Raw genomic sequence first — 26,437 nt, 5'->3', positions numbered from 1 at the left:
TCCTGCCTTCCTCGCGCTTTGTGATGACGCAGAGTGAACTGCGTGTGTTTGAAACATGGCAGCAGTTCAAGTAAGCGAAGCGGAGAAGGTTTATATTATGCATGGAGTTCGAGTAAGTAAATTCGGACGTTTGATCATTTATATTTATTTAAAGTATTTCGGAAAAAGCCCCATAACCTGTATCTAATCATTTGATGTGGTCTGTCTTGCTGTGTTCATGCTGTATGGGGTCCTAGATGCGTCTTAATATAAATGTATTTCTAAAATGACACTTGCTCAAGCTGTTTTGATATGTTTTACTGTACTCTGAACCCATTTTGACAGCTCTTATTGAAGCTGTACGCTTGTGTTGTAACAAAGTAGGCAGAGACTTCAGAAAGGTGTCACTACTTATTGAGAAATAGAAACATTTGTTTGATTAATCACATTAACCTGATACTTTTCTTAGACGTCATACAAAACATAATGGGTTAAAATGTGAATATTATTAACAGGATGACCTCAGATTGGATGGACGAGGATGTGAAGACTACAGACACATGGAGATTGAGACAGATGTGGTGTCAAACACTGATGGTTCTGCTAAAATCAGTCTTGTAAGCTGAAATAATCAGTGTGTGAAAATAACATGTGGTGTAATATCTGTCACCAGTGTTTTTGTAATGTTGTATGATGTGTTTGACAGGGTCACACAGATGTTCTTGTAGGAATAAAGGCAGAGATTGGTAAACCCAAACCCATGGTGCCAAATGAAGGCTATCTGGAGTTCTTTGTGGACTGGTGAGTGTTTAAATATCATCATATTTAAAGGTACAAAACAGACATCAGGCATCTAAAATTACAGCTGTAATTTCTGTAAATCACCACCAGCTCCAGCAGAAAGACTGTGCCATGGCTTTTAAAAACTGTTAAAAATCATACTATTAAAATATGAAGTACTCTACATGGAATTTAGGCATTTGTCAGTTTAGTAGATAATGCCTGTGTAGGTGTAAAATGTATATTTGAGCAATATTTGTATTGATAATGATGCATGTTTGTACAGGGTTTATTTGGTCAGTTACTGGTATGCGCAGCCATATTGGAGATACTCAGATGTAAACAACAGCATGGATTGCACGGTTAATGTACTACTGAATACATTGTTCTGCTAATTTATGCTGTTTAAACTACGGAAAAAAGTGTGGAAGCTGCTAAATCATATAGAGAAGCAAGATGTGTACGAGCAGTATTAATTTAGATGTTAGCCTAATATTTCACCTAACTGACCTGAAATGATAAGAACAAACTACAAACTACATGTCTTTTCCCTACACAACATTAGAAAGATCAGGCCCTTTCTAACAGAGCAGGCCATACACCTTCTTGTCCAGGCCCTGGTCATCTCTAGGCTGGACTACTGCAATGCTCTTCTAGCCGGTCTTCCCTCATGCACAATCAAACCTCTACAAATGATTCACAATGCAGCAGCACGACTGGTCTTCAACGAGCCCAAAAGGGCCCATGTTACACCTCTCTTTATCACCCTGCACTGGCTTCCAATTGCGGCTCACATCAAATTAAAGAAGCTGATGCTTGCATATAGAACAACCACAGGCTCGGCGTCTGCCTACCTCCACTCACTGCTACCAATCTACACTCCCTCCAGAACTCTGAGATCCACCAGTGAGCGACGCCTCATTGTACCCTCACTAAGAGGCACAAAATCACTTTCCAGAACATTCTCTTACACCGTTCCTGGCTGGTGGAATGATCTTCCCACCGCTATCCGGAATGCCAACTCCCTAACAACTTTCAAGAGATTGCTGAAAACCCATCTCTTTCGACACTATTCCTTTCCCACTAAATTCCTTTCTTTCTACTCTTTTCCCTTTCAAGCTTGTACTTATTTGAACAATGCCTGTTATATGGTAGTATGAGCACTTTGTAGGTCGTTTTGCCTCTTTATGACAAATCGTTTGATGTATTCCCCACCTGTAAGTCGCTTTGGATAAAAGTGTTTGCTAAATGAATAAATGTAAATGTAAACAGAAATGCTATAAGGATTCTTACTCTGGAAATCCTGGTTCAGTTTAGCCAGCCACAAACACCTTTTGTTCCTCAGATAGTTTTTGTACTCTTTTTCTTGATTTGTTATAACTTTTGGCAGTCTACAGTACACCAAATGTCTTTCCTGGTCCGACTGATTAGTACAGCCCAAAACATGACAATAATTGATCATTTTTCAGCAGCAATGATCAGCAAAATATGCAAGTTTCATTCAGTTCAGTAGCTTTGTTTACATTCAGTACCGCCAATATGGTCGATTGATGACACACCATGAAATCTCTCTGTATGTTTATGATCTGCATTCTAATGTCACATCAGTTTATTCATCATTCTGATATTAAGTTAGTATAAAATGCTTGACTTCTTGCTTTTGTAGCTCAGCAAACGCCACTCCAGAGTTTGAGGGGCGTGGAGGGGAGGAGCTGGGGGTGGAGCTTAGTAACACACTCTATAAAGTGTTCAACAACAGACACAGCGTGGACCTGCGTTCTCTCTGCATCTGCCCGGGAGAGAACTGCTGGGTGCTGTACGTGGATGTGCTGGTGAGTGACACGGATATCCGTCCTGAGAAGGATGAATGAGTGAAAAATGAAATATTTTCATTAAGTACTATAAAATGTGGTGATATCTATGTGCTTATTAATTTAAATGCATATTTATGTGCGCAGCTGCTGCAGTGTGATGGAAACCTGTTTGACGCCATATCCATTGCAATAAAAGCTGCTCTGTTTAATACACGGTAAATAACTATGTTGTCTTTTCCTATTAAAATCCCATCAAAACTGTAAGGTTTCTATTAGGGAATTATAAAACTGTGGCAGGCAGTGTTATATTAGTATTGCTTATATATTGTTGTAGTACTTATTACTATTTTATGAACTTTCAGTTTTCATTTTAGTCTTCATGATTCTTTTTTTTTTTTTTTCAGTGACAATGATATTAATTGACTATTGTTTTACTCATTTATGTACTTTAACGTTATTTGTAAGTTTTAAACGTGCATTAATGGTCATGTTTTGCGCACAAGTTTCTCTTGGGAAAATATTAGAAATTTCATCATATAAATGTGAAAGATTAAATATAATTTGTATGCATTTATTTCATTTTTATAAATGTTGTTTGTAAAAGTAATTAATTTATTGTAGAAAATTAATTGAAGTATTGTCATTAAGACCATAAATATAGTATTGGATGCTGTTATAGTGTAGTTTACATTTTTTCCATGTAATGTTTTACTTTTTTTTTTCAGCTTTAATAAATGTTACAACAAATATTTTTAAATAGTTTTAGTTAACAATAGCATCATTGTTTCCAGACCTGAGAAAGTCATAGAATTTTCTGTAATCGTTATATTTTTTGTTAGACTCTACAATACTATATAACTGTTAGTTCTGTTTAAGTGTTTTTTTCTATGAAACATATTTAGTTTATCCCAGGACATTTTTTGTTTTGAACATATTACTTATTTCTACCTTATTTCTACTTTAATAATTTACACTACCAGTCAAAAGTTTTTTAGAATTTTTTTTAATGTTTATTAAAGAATTCTCTTCTGCTCACCAAGCCTGCAATTATTTAATCCAAAATACAGCAAAAGCAGTAAAATTGTGAATTATTTTTAGAATTTAAAATAACTGCTTTCCATTTGAATATATTTTAAAATGTAATTTATTAATGTGATCAAAGCTGAATTTTCAACATCATTACTCCAGTCTTCAGTGTCACATGATATTTCAGAAATCATTCTAATATGCTGATTTGCTGTTCAAGAATTATTAATATAAGCAAGCAATAAGCAGTAAATCAGAATATTAGAATGATTTCTTAAGGATCATGTGACTGGAGTAATGATGCTAAAAATTCAGGAATAAATTACATTTTAAAATATTTTAAAATGGAAAACATTTTAAATAGTACAAATATTTCAAAATTTTACTGTTATTGCTGTACTTAGGATTAAATAAATGCAGGCTTGGTGTGCAGACTTCCTGAAAAAACATTACAAATCTTACTGTCCAAAAACTTTTGACTGGTAGTGTATGTTCCAAGGATTAATATGTCAAATACAATTGTAAATCCAACCTAGCATTCTACATAAAATGATTTTTTAAAAATCAGTAATCATAACTGGCAAAAGTCATTGCAGTTCACTGTTTAAATATGTGAAAACCCTAAATAAACAATGAGGAACTTATCCGCATCTTTTTCCCGGTTTCTGAAACAGAATCCCCAAAGTGCACATATCTGAGGATGAGGAGGGTGTGAAGGAGATCGAGCTGTCAGACGACCCTTACGACTGCATGCGGCTCAATGTGGAAAATGTGCCATGTATCGTAACCCTCTGCAAGGTACACCACAGCCTGGAGCTATTACCCACAGTGCACCACTCTCTTCATCTCACGTTCAGTTCTGTGTTTCTGTAGCATGTTATATATCGGGTGTGTGTGTGTCTGTATTTCAGATTGGTCAGAGATATGTGGTGGATGCCACGCTACAGGAAAAGGCCTGTTCTGTGGCCAGTCTTCTGATTTCAGTCACACATAAAGGAATGGTCACATGTGTCAGGAAAATGGGAGGAGGAAGTCTGGACCCAGAGAGTATCTTTGAGATGACAGAGGTTGGAATTTATTTTTTTTTTTTTTTTTTTTTTTTCTAAACGTTCTTGATCTTATTAGTGGTGTTTCCTAACCCTAACCACAAGTATACCAACTCTGTAAAGCCTGACATATGGAATATACTACCAGCCAAAAGTTTTTGCTGAAAATTTAGCTTTGATCACAGGTATGAATTACATTTTAAAATGTATTCAAATAGAAAACAGCTATTTTAAATATTTCAAAATATTACTGTTTTTGCTGTACTTTGGATAAAAAAAAAATGCAGGCTTGGTGAGCAAAAGAGATTTCTAAAAAAAAAAGCATTAAAAATCTTACTGTTCAAAAACTTTTGACTGGTAGTGTGTATGTGTGTGTATGTATTATATAAATATAAATATAAATATAAATATAAATATATATATATACACACACACACATTTTACGGTATTTTACAGTAAATAAACTTAGTTAAATAAACTAATACCAATATCTAATCTAATAATATCCAGTCTTAAAATCCAGTAACTTTTGACTGGTAGTGTAATCATCAGAATTTTTTATTTGATTTTAAATGGAACAATTTTTTTTACCCTTTAGACAAAATACAATAGAAAAATCTTCACAAAAAAGATTGCATATGTTTTATTATCTTGTTTGATGACTCAGGCTTTGTATGATGGAGTGAGAATAGTGAGAATATAGAGATCATTGATGGATCATATTTGATTCTCACATTTTACATTTTTTTTTTAATGTATGGATAATCAAATGTTTCATTTTTGTGAATTAAATATAATACAGTAGGCTTAAACTTGATACTAAACACTTCATTAGTGAATTTCATCCAGCTTGTGTGGTTTATGTCTCTTTATATATCAAAACAGACATTTTTTTTGGCACTTTCACATGAAACCAGGTGTTTTTCACTTGCGTAATAAACTCACTGATTAAAGGTTTTCTCCAGGTTATGAGTTTATGTTCACTGTTATCGTGTGTTTATGTTATAGGCCGGTAAACGTGTGGGAAAGGCTCTTCATGCGCCTCTCATTGAGCTGCTGCAGAAAGAAGAAAGTCTTGGCAAGAAACGGCAGAAAGTGGGATTCCTTGGATAGCTTTCTGTTTTTGTACCTTTTTTGTTTGTGTTTTTTTAAATAAATGAGCTAAATTTCCTATGATGTTTGTCATGTCCTGCTTAAAAACTTCAACTAACATAGAATCCCTTTTGATGTGAGGTTACATAACATGGCTGGGTTTTTTTTTTTTTTTTCTTCATTTTTCCAGCTGTCATTTTTATGACTGAATTCAGACTAGCACTTAAACTGGAGTGTTTAACAGATGACTGAATGTTAAATGATTTTTCTCTTAAATCAGATGTTTTTTGCTGTATAAGTTTTGAGCTGTTTGAAAGAAATTTAAGCATTTGATGTTTTTAATACCTGAATTTAAAAGATGAGTAGAACAAAATATCCAGAATCCTTAAAGGTTAAAAAAAAAAATAGTTCACCTGAAAATTTGCTAAAATATTTACTCACCTTCATTCATCCAAGATGTAGATGAGTTTGTATCTTCATTAGAACAGATTTGGAGAAATGTAGCATTACATCACTTGCTCACCATTGGATCCTCTGCAGTGAATGGGTGCTGTCAGAATAAGAGCTGATAAAAAAAAAATCACAATAATCCACAAGACACCAGTCCATCAGCTAACGCCTTTTGAAGCAAAGTCTGTGTTTATTTCATACAGACACGCAGCTTTTCACCTAATAAGATGTTAATTGATGGACTGGAGTGCTGTGGATTATTGTGATGTTTTTATCAGCTGTTTAGACTCTGATTCTGACGGCACCCATTCACTGCAGAGGATCCATTGGTGAACAAATGATATAATGCTTAATTTCTCCAAATTTGTTTTGATGAAGAAACAAACTCATCTACATCTGAATAAATTTCCAGCAAATTTTCATTTTTGGGTGAACTATTTCTTTTAAGGAGTTGTTACGTTTTTATGTTTCCTTTATAGTCCTAGAAAGGATATTTGATTTATTTGAAAATATAATTGCATTTCTGGAATTATTCATAGACTTGTGTAAGTTCACAGGTGCTGCAGTTGTCATTTTTTTCTGGGATGGTGTTGCGCTCACACCAGTGTCCAGCAGGATGTCACGTCTGCCACGTGTCGTCTGAAGAAGATCCAGCTGCTGTGAGCCTGGATATATTCCATCCCATAATGGCTTTGCTTCTTCCTGTGGCACGGTGAATCCAAAACAAACAGCAGCTATCACTGCACCGATAACAATATCATACACGAGAAGAATGCACGATGGGAAATGTGTCCTGAGGAGACCTTAAATGCTCCAGGACTCTTAATGTGTATTGAGCAATTTAAGAACCTGCTATCCTCTCTTAGTAAATTCATTCTAAATATGAATCCAGTTTTATAATCTGCAATATAAATCATAGGAGCTTTTTAAAGGGATAGTCCAGCCAAAAATGAACATAAAAGAAGATATTTTGACGAATGTTGGTGAAAGTTTCCCATTGACTTCCATTTAATGGACAAAAATAAAATTAAAGTCAGTGGAAACTGAAACTTCTTGGTAACCAGCAACTTTCAATTTATGTTCTTTAATGTTCCACAGAAGAAAGTGAGTCATACAGGTTTAAAAATGACATGAAGATGATTAAATGATGAAACAATATTAATTTGGGGGTGAACTATTGCTTTAAATGAGTGGAAAAACATTGGGGAAAGAAACTGGGGCTAGTTGTCACACTTAACAACTGCCTATATATATATATATATATGCTGTTGATTGTTGAAATTATTTAACTTTTTAGTTAAATTATGCTTTTATTATATACAGTAGTTGACTCTTGTCTTTATGTATTTTATTCTGTTCACATTGTTACAGCTATTACCATAATATCATACTTGAATTTTAGTTTGAAGTACAGGATTTGCAGTATTTATTCTGTGTAAAAGCAGCACATGGTCTGCATTTTATGTAATACTTCTAGCCGTGTCCTTTTTTTAAGTGTGAGGATTTGTGTGTGTGTGTGTGTGTGTGTGTGTGTGTGTTTTGTGAGGTGTATGAGGACGTCACTCCTCCTCTCTGCTTAGGATGAAGAACAAATGCAGCAGGTTCTTATTACAGCAGTTTTTCCTCTGTGAGCTGAGCTGAGAAACAGAGATTCTCATTCTCCTTATTCTCCTGACTTCACCATGAGACTCAGAGACGGCTGTCTTTTGCTGGGAGTCCTGCTGCTCCTTACACACGCCTCACACCAGCAGAGCACTCCCAAAAAGAAACCCAATGCTAAAAAAGGTGAGACAGAATGAATTTAGTCATTTTTTCCATAATTTATTCAAGTTGAAAGCTGCTTTATATGAATTCTAGATGTTGAGAAAGCATATTTTTAAGTTATTGTTTGAAAAAAGGTAAACTCCTACGTTTTCTACTCAGTAAGTATTGATATGTTAAATATATTTGTTGTTGTTGTTGTTTTTTAATTACTCATTTTCAATTTGAATCAGTTAAATACAATTTATTCTCAAGTTGCAGGTTTAAAAAAAATTAAAATGCAATTAAAATATCAATAGTTTCAATATAATACACTACCATTCAAAGGTTTTTGAACAGTAAGATTTTTAAAGTTTTTTGTTTGCATTTATTTGATCCACAGTACAGCAAAAACAGCAACATTTTGAGATATTTTTACTATATAAAATAACTTGTCTATTTGAATATATTTTAAAATGCAATTTATTTCTGAGATTTCAAAGCTGCATTTTCAGCATCATTACTACAGTCTTTAGTGTCACATGATTCTGCAAAAATCATTCTAATATGCCGATTTGCTTTTCAAGAAACATTTTTATTATTATTATTATCAGTTAAGTAAATTTTATTTATCTTTTTTAACATTATAAACTATACCATTCAAAAGCTTCAAAAGAGTCAGTATTTTTTTTTTAAGAAATTAATATTTTTTTTTTAGCAAGGATGCTTTAAATTGATCAGAAGTGATGATAAAGTCATTTATAAGGTTACAAAAGATTTCAATTTTAGATAAATGCGGTTCTTCTGAACTTTCTAGTCATCAAAGAAATCTGAAAAAAATTCTACTCAGCTGTTTTCAACACAATAGACTTTAAAAATAAATTTACTAAACAATATAATCAATATAATGTATTACATTTATTAGAATGTCTTAGATATATATTAAAATACATTAACATGCAATAAATTCAAAATAAATTGAAATGAAATATGACAATCAGTAATGATCATGATAATTATATGATTATATGCATGTGTGTTATTAAATGTAAAATTGTATTAAATAATATATATATATATTCTCCCTCAATGGTGATTCTCATTACTGTACTACCTTTTTAAATCAATAAAAATGACATCATCTAGATGGTCCAAAATAGGCTTCACTTTCTTCATGAAATTTTGGGATGAAATTGGTTCTTGATTTTCCCTTTAATTCATCCTAAGATCTACTCTCTACCTGTAAGACTCAGATACTCGAGCAGGTCCTGCTTTGGAGGACCTACAACAGCAGATCAATGACATTGTGGTGGAACTGAATCTTCTAAAGGAGCAACAAGCCCTGCAGACTGGTGAGAACTCTGTAGAGTTTCCCCCATCACACCTTAAATCCATCCACATGAAGACATACTAATCTATTCAAAAGTCAAAAAGAAAAAAAGTTAGGATTCTGTCTGGCCCTTGAGCTTAAAAAAACAAAATGTTGCATCATAGACTCTGACGTATTGTTTGGATTAGAGTTTCTCCACTTACATAAGACACATGGCCTCCACATGTCACTTTTGACAATTTTTACAGCTTGCGTTCTCCCTGGATGTATGCGGAAATTTTGAGACAAATATATGTAATATTTTACAAGACTATAAGACTTTAATATTCTATATTATATCTAATTTTTCCTTAAAATCACTTCTAATGTAAATCAAGTTTCTTTCACCAAAAACAATCAAACAAGCTATTTTGCTATTGCACTCTGTGAGAGATATGTAAATGACCTCTGTTCTGATTGGCTGGTGTGTGCATACGGGGGTGGTTTACACCTTCATGTATCAGTTGCAGGTGTTAATATGTAAATATGTCCAGCAATATGTTAATAAGCTCATTATTTCCACAGGGTTTTTTTTTTTTTTTTCAGTTTCACAAAATGTTTTAACTAACAATTTCGTTTTATTGCTAAAATTAAATTAAAACTAAAACCATTAAAACACTTTTAAAAATTACAATTTTATTTAGCAATTTGTTGCTAAGACATCTAGTTTAACTTGTACTAAAATAACTAAAACTAAAACTTAAGAACTCTACAGACATTTTTTAAATTAGTAAAAATGACCAAAAAAAAACAATGAAATTATCAACGCTTTAACTGAAATTAAAGTTAACTTTATTTACATTTTTTAAATGTGTTTTGAATTTGTTTTTATTTTAATATAACGGGAAAGATAAAAATAAAAACAAATTCAAATAAAAGCTATAATAAAAGCTATTAGTATCCACCTTTTTCTTCAACGTGGAAGTAAGCCCATGGGTGAGAACTCCAGGAAAATAACGAGAAGAACAACAACGTGCAGTAAACTGTAAAACTGTTTGCACTACAAACCAGTGAGTTCATAATTAAGATAATACATTAAAATAATATGGTAAGACACACCAATTTGCAATATCAAGCAGCAAAACCATCTGTTTTGTAGCTAAAAATAGCTGGACGTGGATGAGACCAGAGGCCACACCCATAAAATGTACAAATGGCCACGCCCATTCTTACGGGCAGAAATAGGTGGATATAAATACTACTAATATAACCCTGCATAGAATACATTACACTTTATTTTATTTTAAAAAGACAACAGAAATGCTTTTGTACATTTTATAAGGCATTTAAAGAACCTAAACACGCGCGTCTTTATTCTCCGCCAGTCTGTCTGAGAGGCACAAAGATCCCTGGTAAGTGTTTTCTGGTGGACTCCGTAAAAAAGCGCTACCACGCGGCCAATGAAGACTGCATCGCCAAGGGAGGAATCCTCAGCACTCCACTGTCTTCTGACGAAAACACGCAACTCTACGATTACGTGCGCCAGAGCATCGGACCAGACGCTGAAATCTGGCTGGGCATCAATGACATGCAGACGGAGGGCGTGTGGAAGGACCAGGCGGGCTCAAACATTCGCTACAAGAACTGGAAACTCCCGCAGCCCGACGGCGGAAGCGCCGAGAACTGCGCCGTACTCTCCGCCGCTTCCGGTGGGAAATGGCTGGACGAGAGCTGTCGCGATGAGAGAGCGTCCGTCTGCGAGTTCAACATAGTCTGAGATCGTCCAGCACGGCGGTTTGCTTGACCTGTCCTGTCCTTTTCATTGCACAATCCTGCTTGCATTGTGTTCGCTCCGTAATTGCATATTTTCTTCTGAGGAGAACAAAGATTGTCATTTTACGCCTTAAAAATGTTCAGATACCAAAGCCAATCTATAATCAAAAACAGAACACTGCAATAAAAGACATTTTTGAACAGTCTCCATTAAGATCTAGCCAAAAACACAAAGTAAACAAACACATTAGGAGTAATTCATCTCCAACAAAATTAAAGTTCACTGAACCTTAAGCCATCCAAACACCACAGTAATCCACAGGACCTCAGTCAATCATACAAACATGCAGCTTTTACCTTTGCAAGACATTTGTAAGTGTTTTAACTTTAAACCATTGCTTCTGGCTAAAATAGCAGTCCATGATAACACTTCCTCCACTGTAGCGTTGTTTAGAACTCTTTTAGGCTGTTTTCACTTTTAAATGCTGCATATTTCTCTCCTCATTCAGACAAAATGACCTTTTCACTTAAAACTATAATGGATAGAGGACTCATATTTTAGCTGGAACCAATGGTTTGAAATGAAAACATCTTTTCTTCACAAGATGTCAATTGATGGACTGAAGTTGTGTCAATTACTTGTGGATTATTGTGATGTTTTTATCAGCTGTTTAGACTTTAATTCTGACGGCACCCATTCACTGCAGAGGATCCATTGGTGAGCAAGTGATGTAATGCTACATTTTTCCATATCTATTCTAATGAACAAACTCATTTACATCTTGGATGTCTTAAAGGGGAGTAAATTTTAAATTTAAGATTACTGAATCCTTAATTTTTTTTAACAAAACCTCCTGAAAAAATCCAGTTGAACGATGATTATTTCAGATTGCTAGCTTTGTTACTTGTTTATTTTCTAACAAACTAAATGTCTAGCCTGATATAACCTGAATATATATTTTTATCTCAAAGTATATCAAAAATATGCCTGCAGATTTCCATAGAATTGAAATGCTCATTACATATTCATTAAATATTTTGATTAACTTTGCTTTCATCTGTCATTGAGTTTTGATTTGCCAGCTTTATTTATCAGTTATTCTCATTTCTGCCAAATTTTCCATTTAGATTGTCTCTATCAGTCACTTAACGGCATAAATGTAATCTCAAAATGAATCTCCATTTTTTACACAATATTTTATAATGATGTGATGCATAGCTTTAGTTTTAGCCCTTAATAATTTTTTAATTAATTTAGACAAAATGGCATGCTTTAATATCAACCATTTAATGGTTATTGAGCTTGACATGAAAATAATTTATTAGTTCAAGACAATTTTTATACAATACATTGGTCAATATTTAATATTTAATTTTAATTCTATTATGAGCGTTTAAAGGATTAGTTCATTCCAGAATTAAAATTTCCTGATAATTTACTCAACACTATGTCATCCAAAATGTTCATGTCTTTCTTTTTTTCATTCAAAAAGAAATTAAGGTTTTTCAAGAAAACATGACAGTACTTTTCTCCATATAGTGAACTTTCAACCCGCTGATCCCCATTGAAATCCACAATATGAAGAAAAATCCTGGAATATTTTCCTCAAATATTCCTTTTTTTTTTAACATCTTGTATGACATGGGAGTCAGTAAAATCTCTCATTCTCAAATATTTAATTCAGGAGTGAACTAATCCTTTAAAACAAGTGTGACCTGATATGAAAATAATGATAAATATTCTTATATTAGTGCATCCCTAATTTTACCTTGTAAACTGAGATAATCCAGAGATTTCCGATGAATTTCTTCAAATTCATTGCAGAAAAAGTGAAAACTCTGCATCTGTTTCTAGTCTGTGTGTGATTATCTTCATTCCTAATATATTCTGAACAGAGAGGAGCATCTATTAAAATACCTGAGAATTTATTTTAGGAATGCTTGAAGTAAACATACAGAACTGAAAAACCAAAAACACATGAAACCTGTAGCCTGGAGACAATCACTCTTAGTTAAAACAAAAAAAAATCCAATAGAGAAAGTCACAAAACACTTCCACCTGAAGATTCGGTTTTCAAACAGCTCCGACAAGAGTGTTAATTCTGTACATTCAGGCTAAAAGCCTGTTAAAAATCTTTAAAACTGAATTTTTAATAAAATATTCAGTACATGCAAGATACACACATGACCACTAGGGCGGCGAGAAAGAGCGTGGCCTTTTTGTATCAGTTCAAAGCTTTACATTACACCCTGTCTTTGTATGCGCACATGCGCAGGCTTGCAGCCAATGGCTTTTCCGCTCTCCCAAATAAAATCTGACACAGTTTTTGGCGAGCAGGCGATTAATCGTATCCTCACATGGCCGCCTCGTATTCCGGCTCAGGATAAGTATTAGAGTCTGAATCCATTTGCGGCTGCAGTCTGGATTCGTCGGTAGACAGACGAATGGGATTTATATCCCCGCCACTCTTGAAAGTGTTTAGCGTGTAATCCATCATCCTACGATCTTCGAATCCTAAGCTTCCCTGTGATATGAGCGGCGAGCGAGGCCTCGGGAGGTTAAAGGTGTTGGGCGGGTTAAGGAAAGGCTGAAATGCATCTTCGTCTCTCCTGTCCAGCGAATAGTCAGCAGGTGAATCTTTAGCTGCCGGGACGGGGTCAGTGGCGCCCGTGAACGGACGGTACGCGTCCACCTGATGTCCGTTGCTCCAGGCTCCGTTGTCAACCTCTGAAGGTCGGTTCTTGTCCGGATGTCCGTACATGGTGGGGTCGTCAATAGAGGCGTAGACGTGGGACTCATTATCTGCTCTGGATTTGGAGAAGACGGCGTTGCCCGGGAGGAAAGGTTTCCCTCTGGGCATGTAAATGGAGGACCTGTTGGTCTTTGGTTTGTTTTTTCTTCTAAAAAGAGAAGACATTTATTCTTAAAAGTACTGAACTTTATGTTCTAGGCTACATTTTTTAATTATAGATTTATGTTTGTCAGTTGAAAAGGGCTGAATGTCTGCAAAATGATTTATAACATCAACAAGCAATAGCAAAATTTTCAAACTTAATTCAGCTTTGTTTAGAATAGCATACTACTATACTACTTTACTATTATTACAGAATGCAGTATATATACTAACATTTTTTGAATGCATTTAATACTATGATATATATGATTTGTGCCAAAATGTCCTATTTTTACTTCAATCTGATAAGCAAAATAAGTGTTTAATTATTGCCAGGAGTGCACTGAATTAAACATGGCACGCAGTGATGTCATGTGACAATGTTTAAAACAGTATTATTTTACAGTCGTTACACCTATTATACTTTTGTCTAAAATATTTGTAATATTTTTCTTTTTGATTTAAATTATTTAATTTGGTTACAGTTTTAGTAAAATGTTTATTTTTTATTTATTTTTTATTCTGACTATTCTCAGAATAGCAAGATATAAGATCACAATTGTGAGTTATACAGTCAGAATTGTGAATTTGAATCTGGGAATTCTGACTTCTTTTCTCAGAAATGTGATAAAAACTACAAATTGTGAGAAAAAAAAAGTAATATCTTGCAATTCTAACTTTATTTTAAAGAATTAAAGAACTCACAATTCTTTTTTTTTTTTTTTTTACAAATCCAAGTTTGTATCTCGCAATTCTGACTTTTTTTTTTTCCTCACAATTACAACTTTCTTTCTTGCAGTTCTGGCTTTTTTTCCTCACAATTCTGACATTTTTCTTACAAATGTGTGATACAAACTTACAATTCTGACTTTTTTCCTTGCAAATGACTTTTTTTTCCTCGCAAATACGAGTTTGTATCTCGCAATTCTGCCCCCCCCTTGGCTATCTGTATGCATGACACAGTTTACATTTTAATTTAAATATGTATTTTATTTTATTGTTATTTTATTGCTTTCTTGGAACAACAGCCATAATCATCCATTTGTTGCAGAAAAATCAATAATTTCATGCCCTGGCTAGACATTAGAACAAATACCAAAGAAAATCCAGACTTACTTTCGAATGACGCAGACAACTATTAGTGCGATGATCACCAACAACAGCAGCACCCCGGCTACACCCAAGATAATGCCCAGGAACTTCTCTGCACAGAGAGAAAAACAGTAGGAATGATTATATTTTGTTGTAATACCAGTAATAATTACACAATGTAGACTGTGATCAATGAACAAATACTGTCATTAAAAATGAAGACACAAATCCTCTTGCTTACTGGTTTCCTTCTGCAGACTGATTTTTGAGAGCACAGCAAAGCGGTCGCTCTTGGGCTCACAGTTGGACATGTTCAGGTAGAAGCTCTGCTGCTGGACGACAGGGCTGGGGAAACTCTGATCTTCTCTCCAGGCCTGCGTTTGGCCTTGAGAGTCCAGCGGTCCGACCTCGATCTCAGCGTGGCCTGTGTCGCATTTGGGCTTGCTGTCGTTGAGCAGCAGCTCGGCCTTGTAGTCTTGGGGAACGTAGACGACCCATGAGACGGACGAGGAAGGATTCATGCCGTCAGGCCAGTTTGGTGTCGCAAGGTACATGGGTCCCGAAATGAGTGGAGATACAGTGTAGATGACATTTTCTGTGAAGACGACAGAAAGACACTGCTATGAAACTGTTAAACTTTCTATTTATTAAAAGCATCTTTAAAAAAAAAGTAACATTTCTCATGCTTTTCACAAAAATGTTAAGCAAATATGTTTTCAGAATTTTTAATAGCAAATCAGCATACTAGAATGATTTCTGAAAAATCATGTGACACTGAAGACTGGAGTAATGATGCAGAAAATTCAGCTTTACATTTTAAAATATATTCAAAACCATTAACATTATTTTAAATTATAATAATATTTTACAATCTTTCTGTTTCTTACCAGAGATCTCTGGACTGATGCCGACTTTTAATAAAGCTTCTTTCTCCTGGCTCAGGTCTTTTATATTTTTAGGAGTTACGGTGATGGAAACGTTTCCTCTGATTTGGATTTTTTGGATAGTGCTTTCAGCTGTAGAGCAAAACTGGCCAATGCGTGAGCCCTCAGTCTCAGATATGAGCAGCGAGACTCTCTCGTTACACTGCTTGTCTGGTAGAGACTGGTGCAGGTTTCCCTTCGGAGCCATGAGATCCACGGTGTCTTGATCCTGCACACGGAGCAGCCACGTGAACTGATGGAGGGGAACAGGAAGCTTGGGATCCAAAGTGGGAATGGTGAGGGACGTCCCGGTGATATCACGGTCAGACACACTGGGACAGTCTAGAATTAAATGGAGGAAGGGGAAGAAAGATAAACAAAATTAAATAATATGGTGAACGAATTTCAAAAGGATTTTATCAAGACCATGATTTAAAATACCCATGAAATCAAAAATGGCTTTTAGTACGAATATGTTAGCTTTAAGGTTATTTATAAGATGCAATAAAAAATGCAATTAATTATATAAGATGCAATAAGAAATAAGATGCAATTAAAAAAATGGTTTTCTGTAGTGTGTTTTGGGACATATTCCATTACAATTTATTGGTTTTAACAAGTCACCAATAGAAGGTGACCAATTACCAATATAGACCAAGAGTTTCCATTAAAACCAATACAAGTCCCATTATAACCAATAAAACCATAACAAATTTTGTGATGGTGTCTATTGATTTTTTTTCAGCAGGGATGATATAAACAAAACACTATTGGCTATTTAAAAAAGGGAGCAGGACTGCTTGATATGTCCCGCCTTGTCTTCCTGTTTCAGTTGAAATCACCTAAAATCCTTGGTTCACTTTATCCCAAAATGTAATAAACAGTGGAAAATTCCTTTTTAACTGGTCACACCCCACAGGAGGTTGAATTGGAATGACATTAAAGGAATTTGTTCAGTCATGATTCAAAGATATTCAACATAGGTGGCGCACTCTGGGAAATAAAGTGATTTTCTGTGTTATTACTGTTGACTAAACTAAAACCATAAAATAAGTTTTATCACTTGAAATAAAATAAAAGTTCAACTGAAATAAAATGACATATATATGTTTGATCTGGCTTTGACTCACCAGATTAGTGAAATCACAGAGACTTCTCTTGTCTAAGACATTGAAAGCGATGCACCGAAAGCTCTTTTGGCTATTTTTCTTTTGGGTTATGTACTGTATGGTGTGGAAGTACAATTAAACTGAACAAAAAAAAATCAAAAGCAACTGCAAATAAACAAATACTGTACATTAATAAATAAATACTACCAGTCAAAAGTTTTTGGACAGTATTATTTTTAATGTTTTTAAAGAAGTCTCTTCTGCTCACCAAGCCTACATTTATTTGATTTAAAATACAGCAAAAAAATATATATTTGACTAAAATTAAAAAATATATTTGACTAAAAAAAAAAAAAGTAAAAATAAATATGTGACTATTTAAAAGAACTGTTTTCTAAGCTAAATTTTCAGCATCATTACTAATATTTTTTTTTCAGCAGCAAATCAGAATATAATCTGAAGTGATGTTTTATAAAATAAGTTTATATATATATATATTATTTTTTTTTTCAGGTTTCTTTGATGAATAAAGTTCAGAAGAATATCATTTCTGCAAAACAAAGACATTATAATTTCTTTATCATCACATTTGGTCATCTTGCTAAATAAAAGTATTCATTTCTATAATTTCTTTCCCAAAAAATACTGATTCCAAGCTTTTGAATAATATAGTATATAATGTTACAAAAGCTTTTTATTTCAGATAAATGCTGATCTTCGGATCTTTCTATTCATCAAAAATCCTTAAAAAAAAGTGTTCAACTATTTTAAATACTACTACTACTACTACTAATAATAATAATAATAATAATAAATGTTTCTGTAACAGCAAATCAGCATATTAGCATGATTTCTGAAGGATCATGTGACACTGAAGACTGGAGTAATGCTGAAAATTTTGTTTAAAATAGAAAACAGTTATTTTAAATAGTCATATTTATTTTTACTTATTTTTGTCAAATATATTTTTTTATTTTTAGTCAAATATAATTTTTTTCCTGTTTTTGCTGTATTTGAAATCAAATAAATGTAGGCTTGGTGAGCAGAAGAGACTTCTTTAAAACATTTAAAATAATACTGTCCAAAAACTTTTGACTGGTAGTATTTACTTATTAATTTACAGTATTTGTTTATTTGCAGTTGCTTTTGATTTGATTTTTGTTCATTTTAATTGCACTTCCACACCTTAAACATAACATAACCCAAAACAAAAATAGTCAAAAGAGCTTTCAGTGCATCGGTTTCAATGTCTTAGACAAGAGAAGTCTCTGTGATTTCACTAATCTGGTGAGTCAAAACCAGATTAAACAAGTATTTTTCATGTCTAAAGCTTTTCTCATTATGTTATAGTTACCTATGACTTTGGTTGCTGTCAGCTGCAGATCCTGCACGGGACAGTCGAGGAAGGACAGGTCAGCTTTGGTGCCAGCAGGAACCACTATTTTCTCCTGCATCACAGAGTTCATGCTCATTTCACAGTACGACGCCGGGTTTTTATTTTCTATTTGCAGACTCAATCCCTCCTCATTCCGGAGATCCACAGTGCAAAGATCTGAACAGAACAGGAAGATGAACAGCACGTTATTTATCGGCAACTTAGAAGCATGAAATGACTTTATGATCTATATGGGTTTTTTCTTCTTACATGGAGTCCCACTCCTGAACACCTCCACGTTTAAGTGCAAGGAAAGCCCAGGAATGTTCGCTCCTTTCTTTGCATCACAATTGGCCAGAGTCAGACTGAAATCTCCCAGTTCATTGGTCGGTTGAGCGTCTGTTGGGACCTTTGAGAATCGAGGCTTGTCTCGGAGTGCATAATCACATGCAACAGTTTTCTTTTGGCATTCTGGTGGAGTGTATTGTTGAAAGCGTACAGTAAAATTATGCATAGGCATAACAGCAAAGTTCCACTTGATTTTTTCTTCACTGTACCAGCCTGCGGCATAGTTTGGCGTGAAGAAATCAGCAGAAAACGGTCCTCTGGGCAGCTTGACGTCCACCTCCACTAGTGCTGGAGGTGCAAAGATTGAGAAATAAAATAAGATAAGAAACTAAACACTAATGAAAACTTTCCTTTATTTCAAATAATGACTTCTAACCTGTTGCTGCTGGTCCCATGGTCACTTTGAAGTCAGATGGGCTCAGGTCTGTACCTTTGGGAACCTCCAGAGTCACTCGACCTCTATACAAGACCTGAATACGACTGATGGTACCGTTCCGACAGAACGTGCCGATGTTGGCCGGTCCTGCTCGCTGGTATGTGATGGTGGTGTAGGTGTGTTTGTCTGGACAGGATTCTGAAGGCTTGATCTGTCTCATTCCTGGAGATGGGAAGTCCAGCTGCAACATCCTGCCTGACTGAACCTTCAGATCCCAGGTGAAGGTTCTGGTGAACTCAAGGAATCGGGTTGAATCTGGATGCACTGCAGTGATCCCGCAGCTTGTTGCTGAGCACTCTGTGTAGAGATTTAAGTGTTTTAGAAGATACTAAGTGATTTGTTTCAAATGGGAAATTCAGACTTTGCATGTTGTTACTCACCGATTTGTTGATTGATCTCCACAGTGAAGACGTCCCCCGGCTGAGAACAGTTGAAAGTCACGACAGTGGGCTTAGCTTCAGTAAGTCTGAGGTTGGAGTTACAGGTCTGAGACGGACCTTCATCCTTACACACACTACAATCCAGACCCTGTCCTGGCTTCTTGCTGAAGATTACGATGGTGCCCGAATCAGGGGTCACTTCTATTTTATGACACTCTGCACAAAAAAATAAAAATAAAAATAATTAATTGCTCAAATGAATATGAATAATATATTTTTATTTTATAGAATTATTGGAATGCATAGCAATTAAAAACAAATTATTTGTATTCATGATTTATGTATTTAGACATATAATTAAAATATATAATGTATTAATAAATGTGTTTATTTATTAATAAATTCTATATAAATTATTACATTTATATAATTAACTTTATTAAAATGTATTAAATATTTGTTAAATGTTACAATTTAAATTTAAAATAAAATCAAAAATAATATATTTGATGTATTGTAATTATATATTATATTTTTAAATATTGTATTTTTTATATATTTTTATACATTTTTTATTATTTCCATGAAAGGAGCTTCTTAGTTTTTTTCCCCCTCTTTCTTATTTTGATTGAATTTGTGTTTATTAGTTTCATATTATTGTTGCTTTTGGTGAACAGGCCAAAACATTCTGTTAGAAAAATGATGCAAAAAACAAGCATTTAAAGGGGTAGTTCACCCAAAAATGAAGATCAAAGCACACAAATGCATCGTGTGGGGGCGGAGTTGCCAAAAAAAAAAAAAAAAAAAAAAAAAAAAACAAGGATTCTCTTAGTTCATAAAATTACAGTTGAACCACTGATGTTACATGATTATGTTTTTTGAAGTAGCTTTCTGGACCTTGAACATGGTAGGACCCTTGCTGTCTACGGAGGGTCAGAAAGCTCACGGATTTCATCAAAAATATCTTAATTTGTGTTCCAAATATAAACGAAGGTCGTACAGGTTTGAAACGACATGAGGGTGAGTAATTAATGACAGAATTTTCATTTTTGGGTGAACTATTGCTTTTTATTAATCTAGACTCTTCTTGCACACAGAGTTGCCCGACAAAACAATCAATACAGACCCACGTAAATGAACAGCTTGAATAAAGCAAAGAATTGTAACCAACATGAAAGCCAAACAGAAAAAAGAAACAAAGAACTGACTCATGCAAGGTAAAAGCTGGAGCAGGAAGAGTCCATGGGTGAACATAGCCGCACATTACACTACAAATGTCAGGTGTTGTAAGTTCCTCCCTATTTACATTGAGAAAAAATAAAAAGAGCATGTTGCCCATAATAACGCTGATAAATGCTGATGTTGCAGAAGGTTTGGTGCATGATATAATTTTCACATGTGTCACTTTAGAAATGAGGCTTAAAAGAAGTTGGTTGGTAAAGTCTACTTTGTTCAAATGCATCGAGATCTCAAACCTCACTTGACAGAAAGACATTTACAAGTTTAGACATGCACAAATCTAACTGTAAACAAGACAGAAGCAACTGTGCAGAAGAGAAACATCCGCACTGTCTCATATTACCCCATAAGAATGACTACAACATCCGGAAATATTTACTTGTTTGTGACAACAATAGTCAGGGAACACACACACCTCCAGTCTCTAGCCTGAACCACGTTAAGCTAAACTAAATTCATCAATACAGTGCATCTTGTGAAGCAAACAAAGCGTTAAGGCGTTTTACATTTAAACTAGAACTTCTGCCCAAAATATCCATAAGTCCATAATCCATAATTACGTAAAAAGTTGTCCTCTCACATCAAAATCCACCAACATACTCGTTTAGAACTGTTTTGGCTTGTACACTGTGCTTGATCGGTGCATATTTCTCTCCTGATTCAGACAAGATGGATGTTTTCACTGGATAAAGCAATGTTATGGATGGTGGACTCATATTTTGGTTAAAAACGTCTTGATGGATTTGTTTCTTACAAACACACACAGCTTTTCACTTCACAATATGTTAATTGATGGACTGGAGTCATGTGAATTACTTGTGGATTACTGTGATGTTTTTATCAGCTTTCATTCTGACGGCACCCATTCACTGCTGAGGATCCATTGGTCAGCAAGTGATGTAATGCTACATTTCTCCAAATCTGTTCTGATGAAGAAACAAACTCATCTACATCTTGGATGTCCTGAGACTGAATACATTTTCAGCAAATGGGTAAACAATTTCTTTAACAAATTTATTTGTTTAACATAACTGCTAAAGGTGCAACTGGAAGATATACAATGGCAATCCCACATGAGAGTTTGTTTTGGTGTAAACTTTCAGGTTTCGCCATCATTGGCCCTGAATAAACACACATTCATCATAATCTGACACTTTTAATCTAATTAATAAAATGAAACACACAATATGTTAGAGAAAGGCCAAGTCTGTTACCCAAACCATCAAATAACCCTTTAAAGGAGAAGTTCCCTTCCAGAATGAAAATGATCTGATCATTTTCTCACACCCATCACATTCAAGAGGTTCATGTCTTTCTTTCTTCAGTCGCAAAGAAATTAAGGTTTTTGAGGAAAACATTTCAGGATTTTTCCCTGTATAGTGGACAATGATTTTGGCCAATGAAGGTCCAAATTGCAGTTTCAAAGGGCTCTACACACTCCCAGACGAGGAATAAAGGTCTTATCTAATGAATCAAAGTCAATTTCTTAAAAAAAGAAAAAATAATATACTTTTTAACCACAAATGCTCGTCTTGCACTAGTTCTGCGATGCACATGCGTGTCTTCCCGCTTTTCGTAGTCACTTTCGAAAAGTCACACTTTGTTAGTTCTTTGTCTGTGTATTTCGATTCAAAAAGTAGGGTATGGCGAAAAACTCCATCTCATTTTCTCCTCCAACTTCAAAATCATCTGACACCGTTGTTTTACCTTTTTTTATAAATCACGTTTGACTTTTTTTTGCACGTTCGCTTTGTAAACACTGGTTCAGTACTTCCGCCTACATCACGCGTACGTGATTCCGTAAGGCGTGAGGTCGAGCTAGTGCAAGATGAGCATTTGTGGATAAAAAGTATATAAAGTTGTATTTTTCTTAGAAAATGACTGATCATTTCGCTAGATAAGACCCGTATTCCTCAGGATTGTGTAGAGCCCTTTGAAGCTGCACTGAAACTGCAATTTGGACGTTTAACTCATCAGCCACCAATGAAGTCCACTATAAGAGCAAAAACTTTGCAATGTTTTCCTCAAAAACCTTAATTTTAGGGCTGTCAAACAACTAATCGCGATTAATCGCTTACAAAATAAAGGTTTGAGTTTGCCTAATATATGTGTGTGCACTGTGTGTAATTATTATGTATATATAGATACACAAATTAATGTATATATTTAAGAGAAATATGTCATGTACAAAATATTTTTATTTATATATAATATCAATTATTTAAAAATTATAATAACTACATATAATTTCTTAAATATATACATGAATGTGTTTGTATTTATATATACATAATAATTACACACAATACACACACATATATTAGGCAAACTCAAACTTTTATTTTGTATGCGATTAATCGCGATCAATCGTTTGACAGCCCTACTTAATTTCTTTTCAACGGAAAACAGAAAAACATGAACATCTTGGATGACACGGGGGTGAGTAAATTATCAGGAAATTTTCATTCTGGAAGTGAACTAATCCTTTAAACTAGACAAAGATACTCTTCAATTCACAATTTCATGAGGAAAGCTTCACAACTCACACTTTTGCCTGATTCTAATAATTTAAAATCACAACTCTGGCCATTAATACATCAGCAACACTTTGAAGGTCACTTTCAACGCTGTGAAAATGAAAAGCCATTGTCCCTAAAGCTGAAACGTCAATAGAAAAGCAAACAACCGCTGACATTCCCAGGCATTTCACTATAGAGAAAACAGTGAAAGTCCTATGTTTTTCCCTCCCTGCCCAAGAGCATGTTAGAGCAAACCGCCCTCAATTTGTACAGTAACAGATTGTTAGTCAATAATTAACAAGTTATTTTGCACAGCATCTGTCATAAATGCAAATGGCAGTGCTCATTTTTATACTAGGCCATGAGGGAGACCAGATTCAAATCTGCTGAGAAGAACTGTAGAAATATTAGTCATTATATGCATTGATATAATCAATTTGTTAAAAATACCCATTAAGCATTTTCCTGATTCAATAAATAATTGTCTCAATATGAAAAAGCAACATACTTTAAAACAACAAACGCTCCCAGTAGCTCAAACAGTAAAATCATTATACCTGATCACTTTTTAATGTCAAATATTTCTACAGATTTTATAGATTTTAATTGCTCAGAACATCAAACCTCCATAAACGATTAATAAATGAAAAATGCTAGTGACAAGAATGTTAAAAACGTGTTTGGGGTGGTGCTTCTTTGTAGACTCACCTGAGATTTTGTGAATCTGCAGTAAAATCAATCCAATGAGCACTGGAAACACACACGAACCCATCGTTCTCCTTCAGAGGTTCCTGAACTTTCCAAAATAATATATAGGCGTGTGTTTTTAAAATTGTTGTTTGGTTTAAATCCTTGAATCGCGCATGGTGGATTGACTTTGTCTGACGACACGGGCGCTTCCTGATTCTGATACCTGTTGTGCTCATAGAAGGGCGTGTGCGCGCACGTTACCTGTCCAAACTTGCGTTCAGGATCCAACAGCTGGAAAAATGCGATTGCATTATTCAAGTAAAACTTTAACGTACATTAAGCGAAGAGATCCTGATTGATCCGAGAGACTTAACCTTAAATTCACTCACAAATTAGGAAATAATAAATTAATCCCTCTTTCAGTTTTCCTCATAAAAATCCACCGGATTTAACGTCTGTGTTAGTTCACTTTTACAAGACAAACCAACATGATTTTTTCTGTTTTCCTCGGTCAAGATTGATTCAGCCCTGCATGAGGACGTCGCGTAATATTCATGAGCCAAGCGCTCCTCTATTGGAAGGCTATCGAGTGAACGTCATCAAAACTAATCCATATTCATGAGCCAATCCTTTACTGTGGTAAGATGCGTAATTTCGCCCAGGGGTAGTTTGGGTGTTTATGAGCAGAGGTTGTCGTGTGACTATTATTAAGCCTATTATGTTGCATTATTTTAATTATTATTTTTTAAACTGTTTTAAACTCCCTTTTGTTTATGTTGTCTTTTTGTTTGTTTGTTTCTGAAAAGATAATGATTATAGGTTTGTACAATATCATTTTTTTTAAATATTCTGATAATTCAGTTATTATTAATAAAAATCAAATCCATTATACTGTGTAAATATCTCCAGGAAAATGATTAAAATAAACGTGGCCTAAAAAAATTATGTAAATTGTTCTCACTATTACTATTGTGCTTTCAAGTAATGGGTCCACACTTGCCCTAAGACAACAGCATTCCAGTCATTTCAATGCGAACAGCCCAGAGGCGTACACACAGCACTTTAATAAGGCAAAAGTCACCAAACATGCACAGATAACTAGATTACATAACCCACCCGACAGGTATCACAAGAGACAACACTTTCACAATGTTTCTTGTTTTGTTCCCCCCTTTCTGATCTCATACATCCATTTACATACCATTAAAACTATGTGACTGCAGGAAATGGATTACTGAAATGCATTTCTATTTAATACTGTGTAGTATGTCATCTATGAGTGATCATCAAAGCATCCAAATAGAAAACTGTCCGATTAATGGGCTGTTGTCTCATAAATGAGCCCTGTGGTTACAGATTTTGCCGCCTTACAGGAAGGAGCCTTTAAATGACATTTTTGCGCACATTAAAATCTGTTTTACAAGCAAAACACTCAGCACCATTATGTCATTTTCCAAAAGAAACATGAGCTTCTGAAAGTTATAAATAATTAATATACAATCTGTTAAACCCCTGTTTGCACCACAGACAAAACATTCAATAGCCAGCACTCTATCAGCAGAAACCTGTGGGAGTGGGAAATTTGGCTTCAGGCAATGGATGTTGTGATGTTGTGATTGTAGATTTCCTGGCCTGAATAAGTAAAATACAGAAGACATAATGAGTAAGTGTTTGCAATGTATGCAAAAATGTCAGTAACGACTACATACTGTGGTTTAACACGTTTGAGGTGCATATGAGCTGGACACCCTCTTCTCAATAAATTTAGATGAGGGTGCTTAGATCTTGACACTTTTGCACCCATTCGTACTTTTTATTCCAAAAACATCTATATGGTTCTGAGCTAAGTTAGCAACCACACACAGTGCAGATTAAAAATGAACATGAGCAACAGCACATAATGTACGTGTTAAAATCATTGAAGGAGTGAGTACAAGATTCAAAAGAATTAATAACGATGTAAAGAATAATTCATAAAGCATTTCATAATCAGTTCATAATACATAGCTTCTTATATGAATATGTAAATTCTTAAAAATCAACACACCAGTGTTGAATGAGTAGTTATATATTTTAATTTTTTTATAAGCATACAGATTAAATAAACAATCAAAAGATTTGATAGACAACCTTTTCAATCAGTTTTTATTTATACTGTTTGGTATATAGTTTGGTAATACCATGTTATTTTGATATACATCATTGTTCATTCTTTTCCATGGTCCTTTTTTTACACCTCTGCATTGATTATCAGTGAAAAGTAAAACAATCTGTGTGTTGTCTGCAGTCTGCAGGTATGTGCGTGAAGTGCAATGGAGGCGTTTACGGTGCTGATCAGGCCTGATCAGGACAAGTGTGCCTCAACAGCTGCTTCACCTACTTTGACTGCGGTAAGAATACAGCTCATGTATCATTTCAGATGC

The 26,437-nt window shown here is 34.5% G+C and overlaps 3 protein-coding genes across 4 annotated transcripts; 2 read left to right on the top strand and 1 right to left on the bottom strand.

The window, feature by feature from the left end:
• The first annotated feature begins 2 nt into the window (after positions 1–2).
• exosc7 (exosome component 7) lies at positions 3–5,819 on the top strand. The gene is made up of 8 exons (XM_051136217.1): positions 3–112; positions 495–596; positions 686–780; positions 2,426–2,591; positions 2,718–2,788; positions 4,274–4,397; positions 4,511–4,666; positions 5,654–5,819. Exons 1-8 carry the CDS (start codon positions 56–58, stop codon positions 5,756–5,758), a joined length of 876 nt encoding a protein of 291 aa, XP_050992174.1. The 5' UTR covers positions 3–55; the 3' UTR covers positions 5,759–5,819.
• Positions 5,820–7,762: 1,943 nt separating this feature from the next.
• On the top strand, positions 7,763–11,013 carry clec3bb (C-type lectin domain family 3, member Bb). The gene is made up of 3 exons (XM_051137223.1): positions 7,763–7,972; positions 9,175–9,279; positions 10,622–11,013. The coding sequence occupies exons 1-3, from the start codon at positions 7,870–7,872 to the stop codon at positions 11,011–11,013; spliced, it is 600 nt and encodes a 199-aa protein (XP_050993180.1). The 5' UTR covers positions 7,763–7,869.
• Positions 10,514–24,525, bottom strand: LOC127182109 (CUB domain-containing protein 1-like). 2 transcript variants are annotated; one of them, XM_051137221.1, is made up of 10 exons: positions 24,404–24,525; positions 24,033–24,305; positions 19,567–19,782; positions 19,127–19,483; positions 18,673–19,038; positions 18,382–18,579; positions 15,883–16,260; positions 15,237–15,590; positions 15,020–15,107; positions 10,514–13,910 (listed from the first exon to the last, which is right to left on the bottom strand). In XM_051137221.1, the coding sequence occupies exons 2-10, from the start codon at positions 24,094–24,096 to the stop codon at positions 13,364–13,366; spliced, it is 2,568 nt and encodes an 855-aa protein (XP_050993178.1). In that variant the 5' UTR covers positions 24,097–24,305; positions 24,404–24,525; the 3' UTR covers positions 10,514–13,363. The 2 variants fall into 2 exon arrangements, with proteins under 2 accessions (XP_050993178.1, XP_050993177.1); XM_051137220.1 differs by having other exon boundaries at positions 24,033–24,525.
• Positions 24,526–26,437: the final 1,912 nt, after the last annotated feature.

The sequence above is a fragment of the Labeo rohita genome, chromosome 19 (assembly GCF_022985175.1).
Source record: "Labeo rohita strain BAU-BD-2019 chromosome 19, IGBB_LRoh.1.0, whole genome shotgun sequence".
In the NCBI taxonomy this organism is placed as follows: Eukaryota; Metazoa; Chordata; class Actinopteri; order Cypriniformes; family Cyprinidae; genus Labeo; species Labeo rohita.
This window is presented reverse-complemented; position numbering and strand designations above follow the sequence as displayed.

Bases quoted from the DNA above. Each gene is read 5' to 3' on its own strand.
- exosc7 (XM_051136217.1), top strand. From the start codon at position 56: ATGGCAGCAGTTCAAGTAAGCGAAGCGGAGAAGGTTTATATTATGCAT. The intron at 113-494 runs GTAAGTAAATTC...TATTATTAACAG, and splicing joins ATATTATGCATGGAGTTCGA to GATGACCTCAGATTGGATGG. The intron at 2,789-4,273 runs GTAAATAACTAT...TTTCTGAAACAG, and splicing joins GCTGCTCTGTTTAATACACG to AATCCCCAAAGTGCACATAT.
- clec3bb (XM_051137223.1), top strand. From the start codon at position 7,870: ATGAGACTCAGAGACGGCTGTCTTTTGCTGGGAGTCCTGCTGCTCCTT. The intron at 7,973-9,174 runs GTGAGACAGAAT...TCTACCTGTAAG, and splicing joins GAAACCCAATGCTAAAAAAG to ACTCAGATACTCGAGCAGGT. The intron at 9,280-10,621 runs GTGAGAACTCTG...ATTCTCCGCCAG, and splicing joins GCAACAAGCCCTGCAGACTG to TCTGTCTGAGAGGCACAAAG.
- LOC127182109 (XM_051137220.1), bottom strand. From the start codon at position 24,096: ATGGGTTCGTGTGTGTTTCCAGTGCTCATTGGATTGATTTTACTGCAG. The intron at 19,783-24,032 runs GTGAGTCTACAA...TTTTTTGTGCAG, and splicing joins GCAGATTCACAAAATCTCAG to AGTGTCATAAAATAGAAGTG. The intron at 16,261-18,381 runs GTAACTATAACA...ATTTAATTCTAG, and splicing joins GACAGCAACCAAAGTCATAG to ACTGTCCCAGTGTGTCTGAC.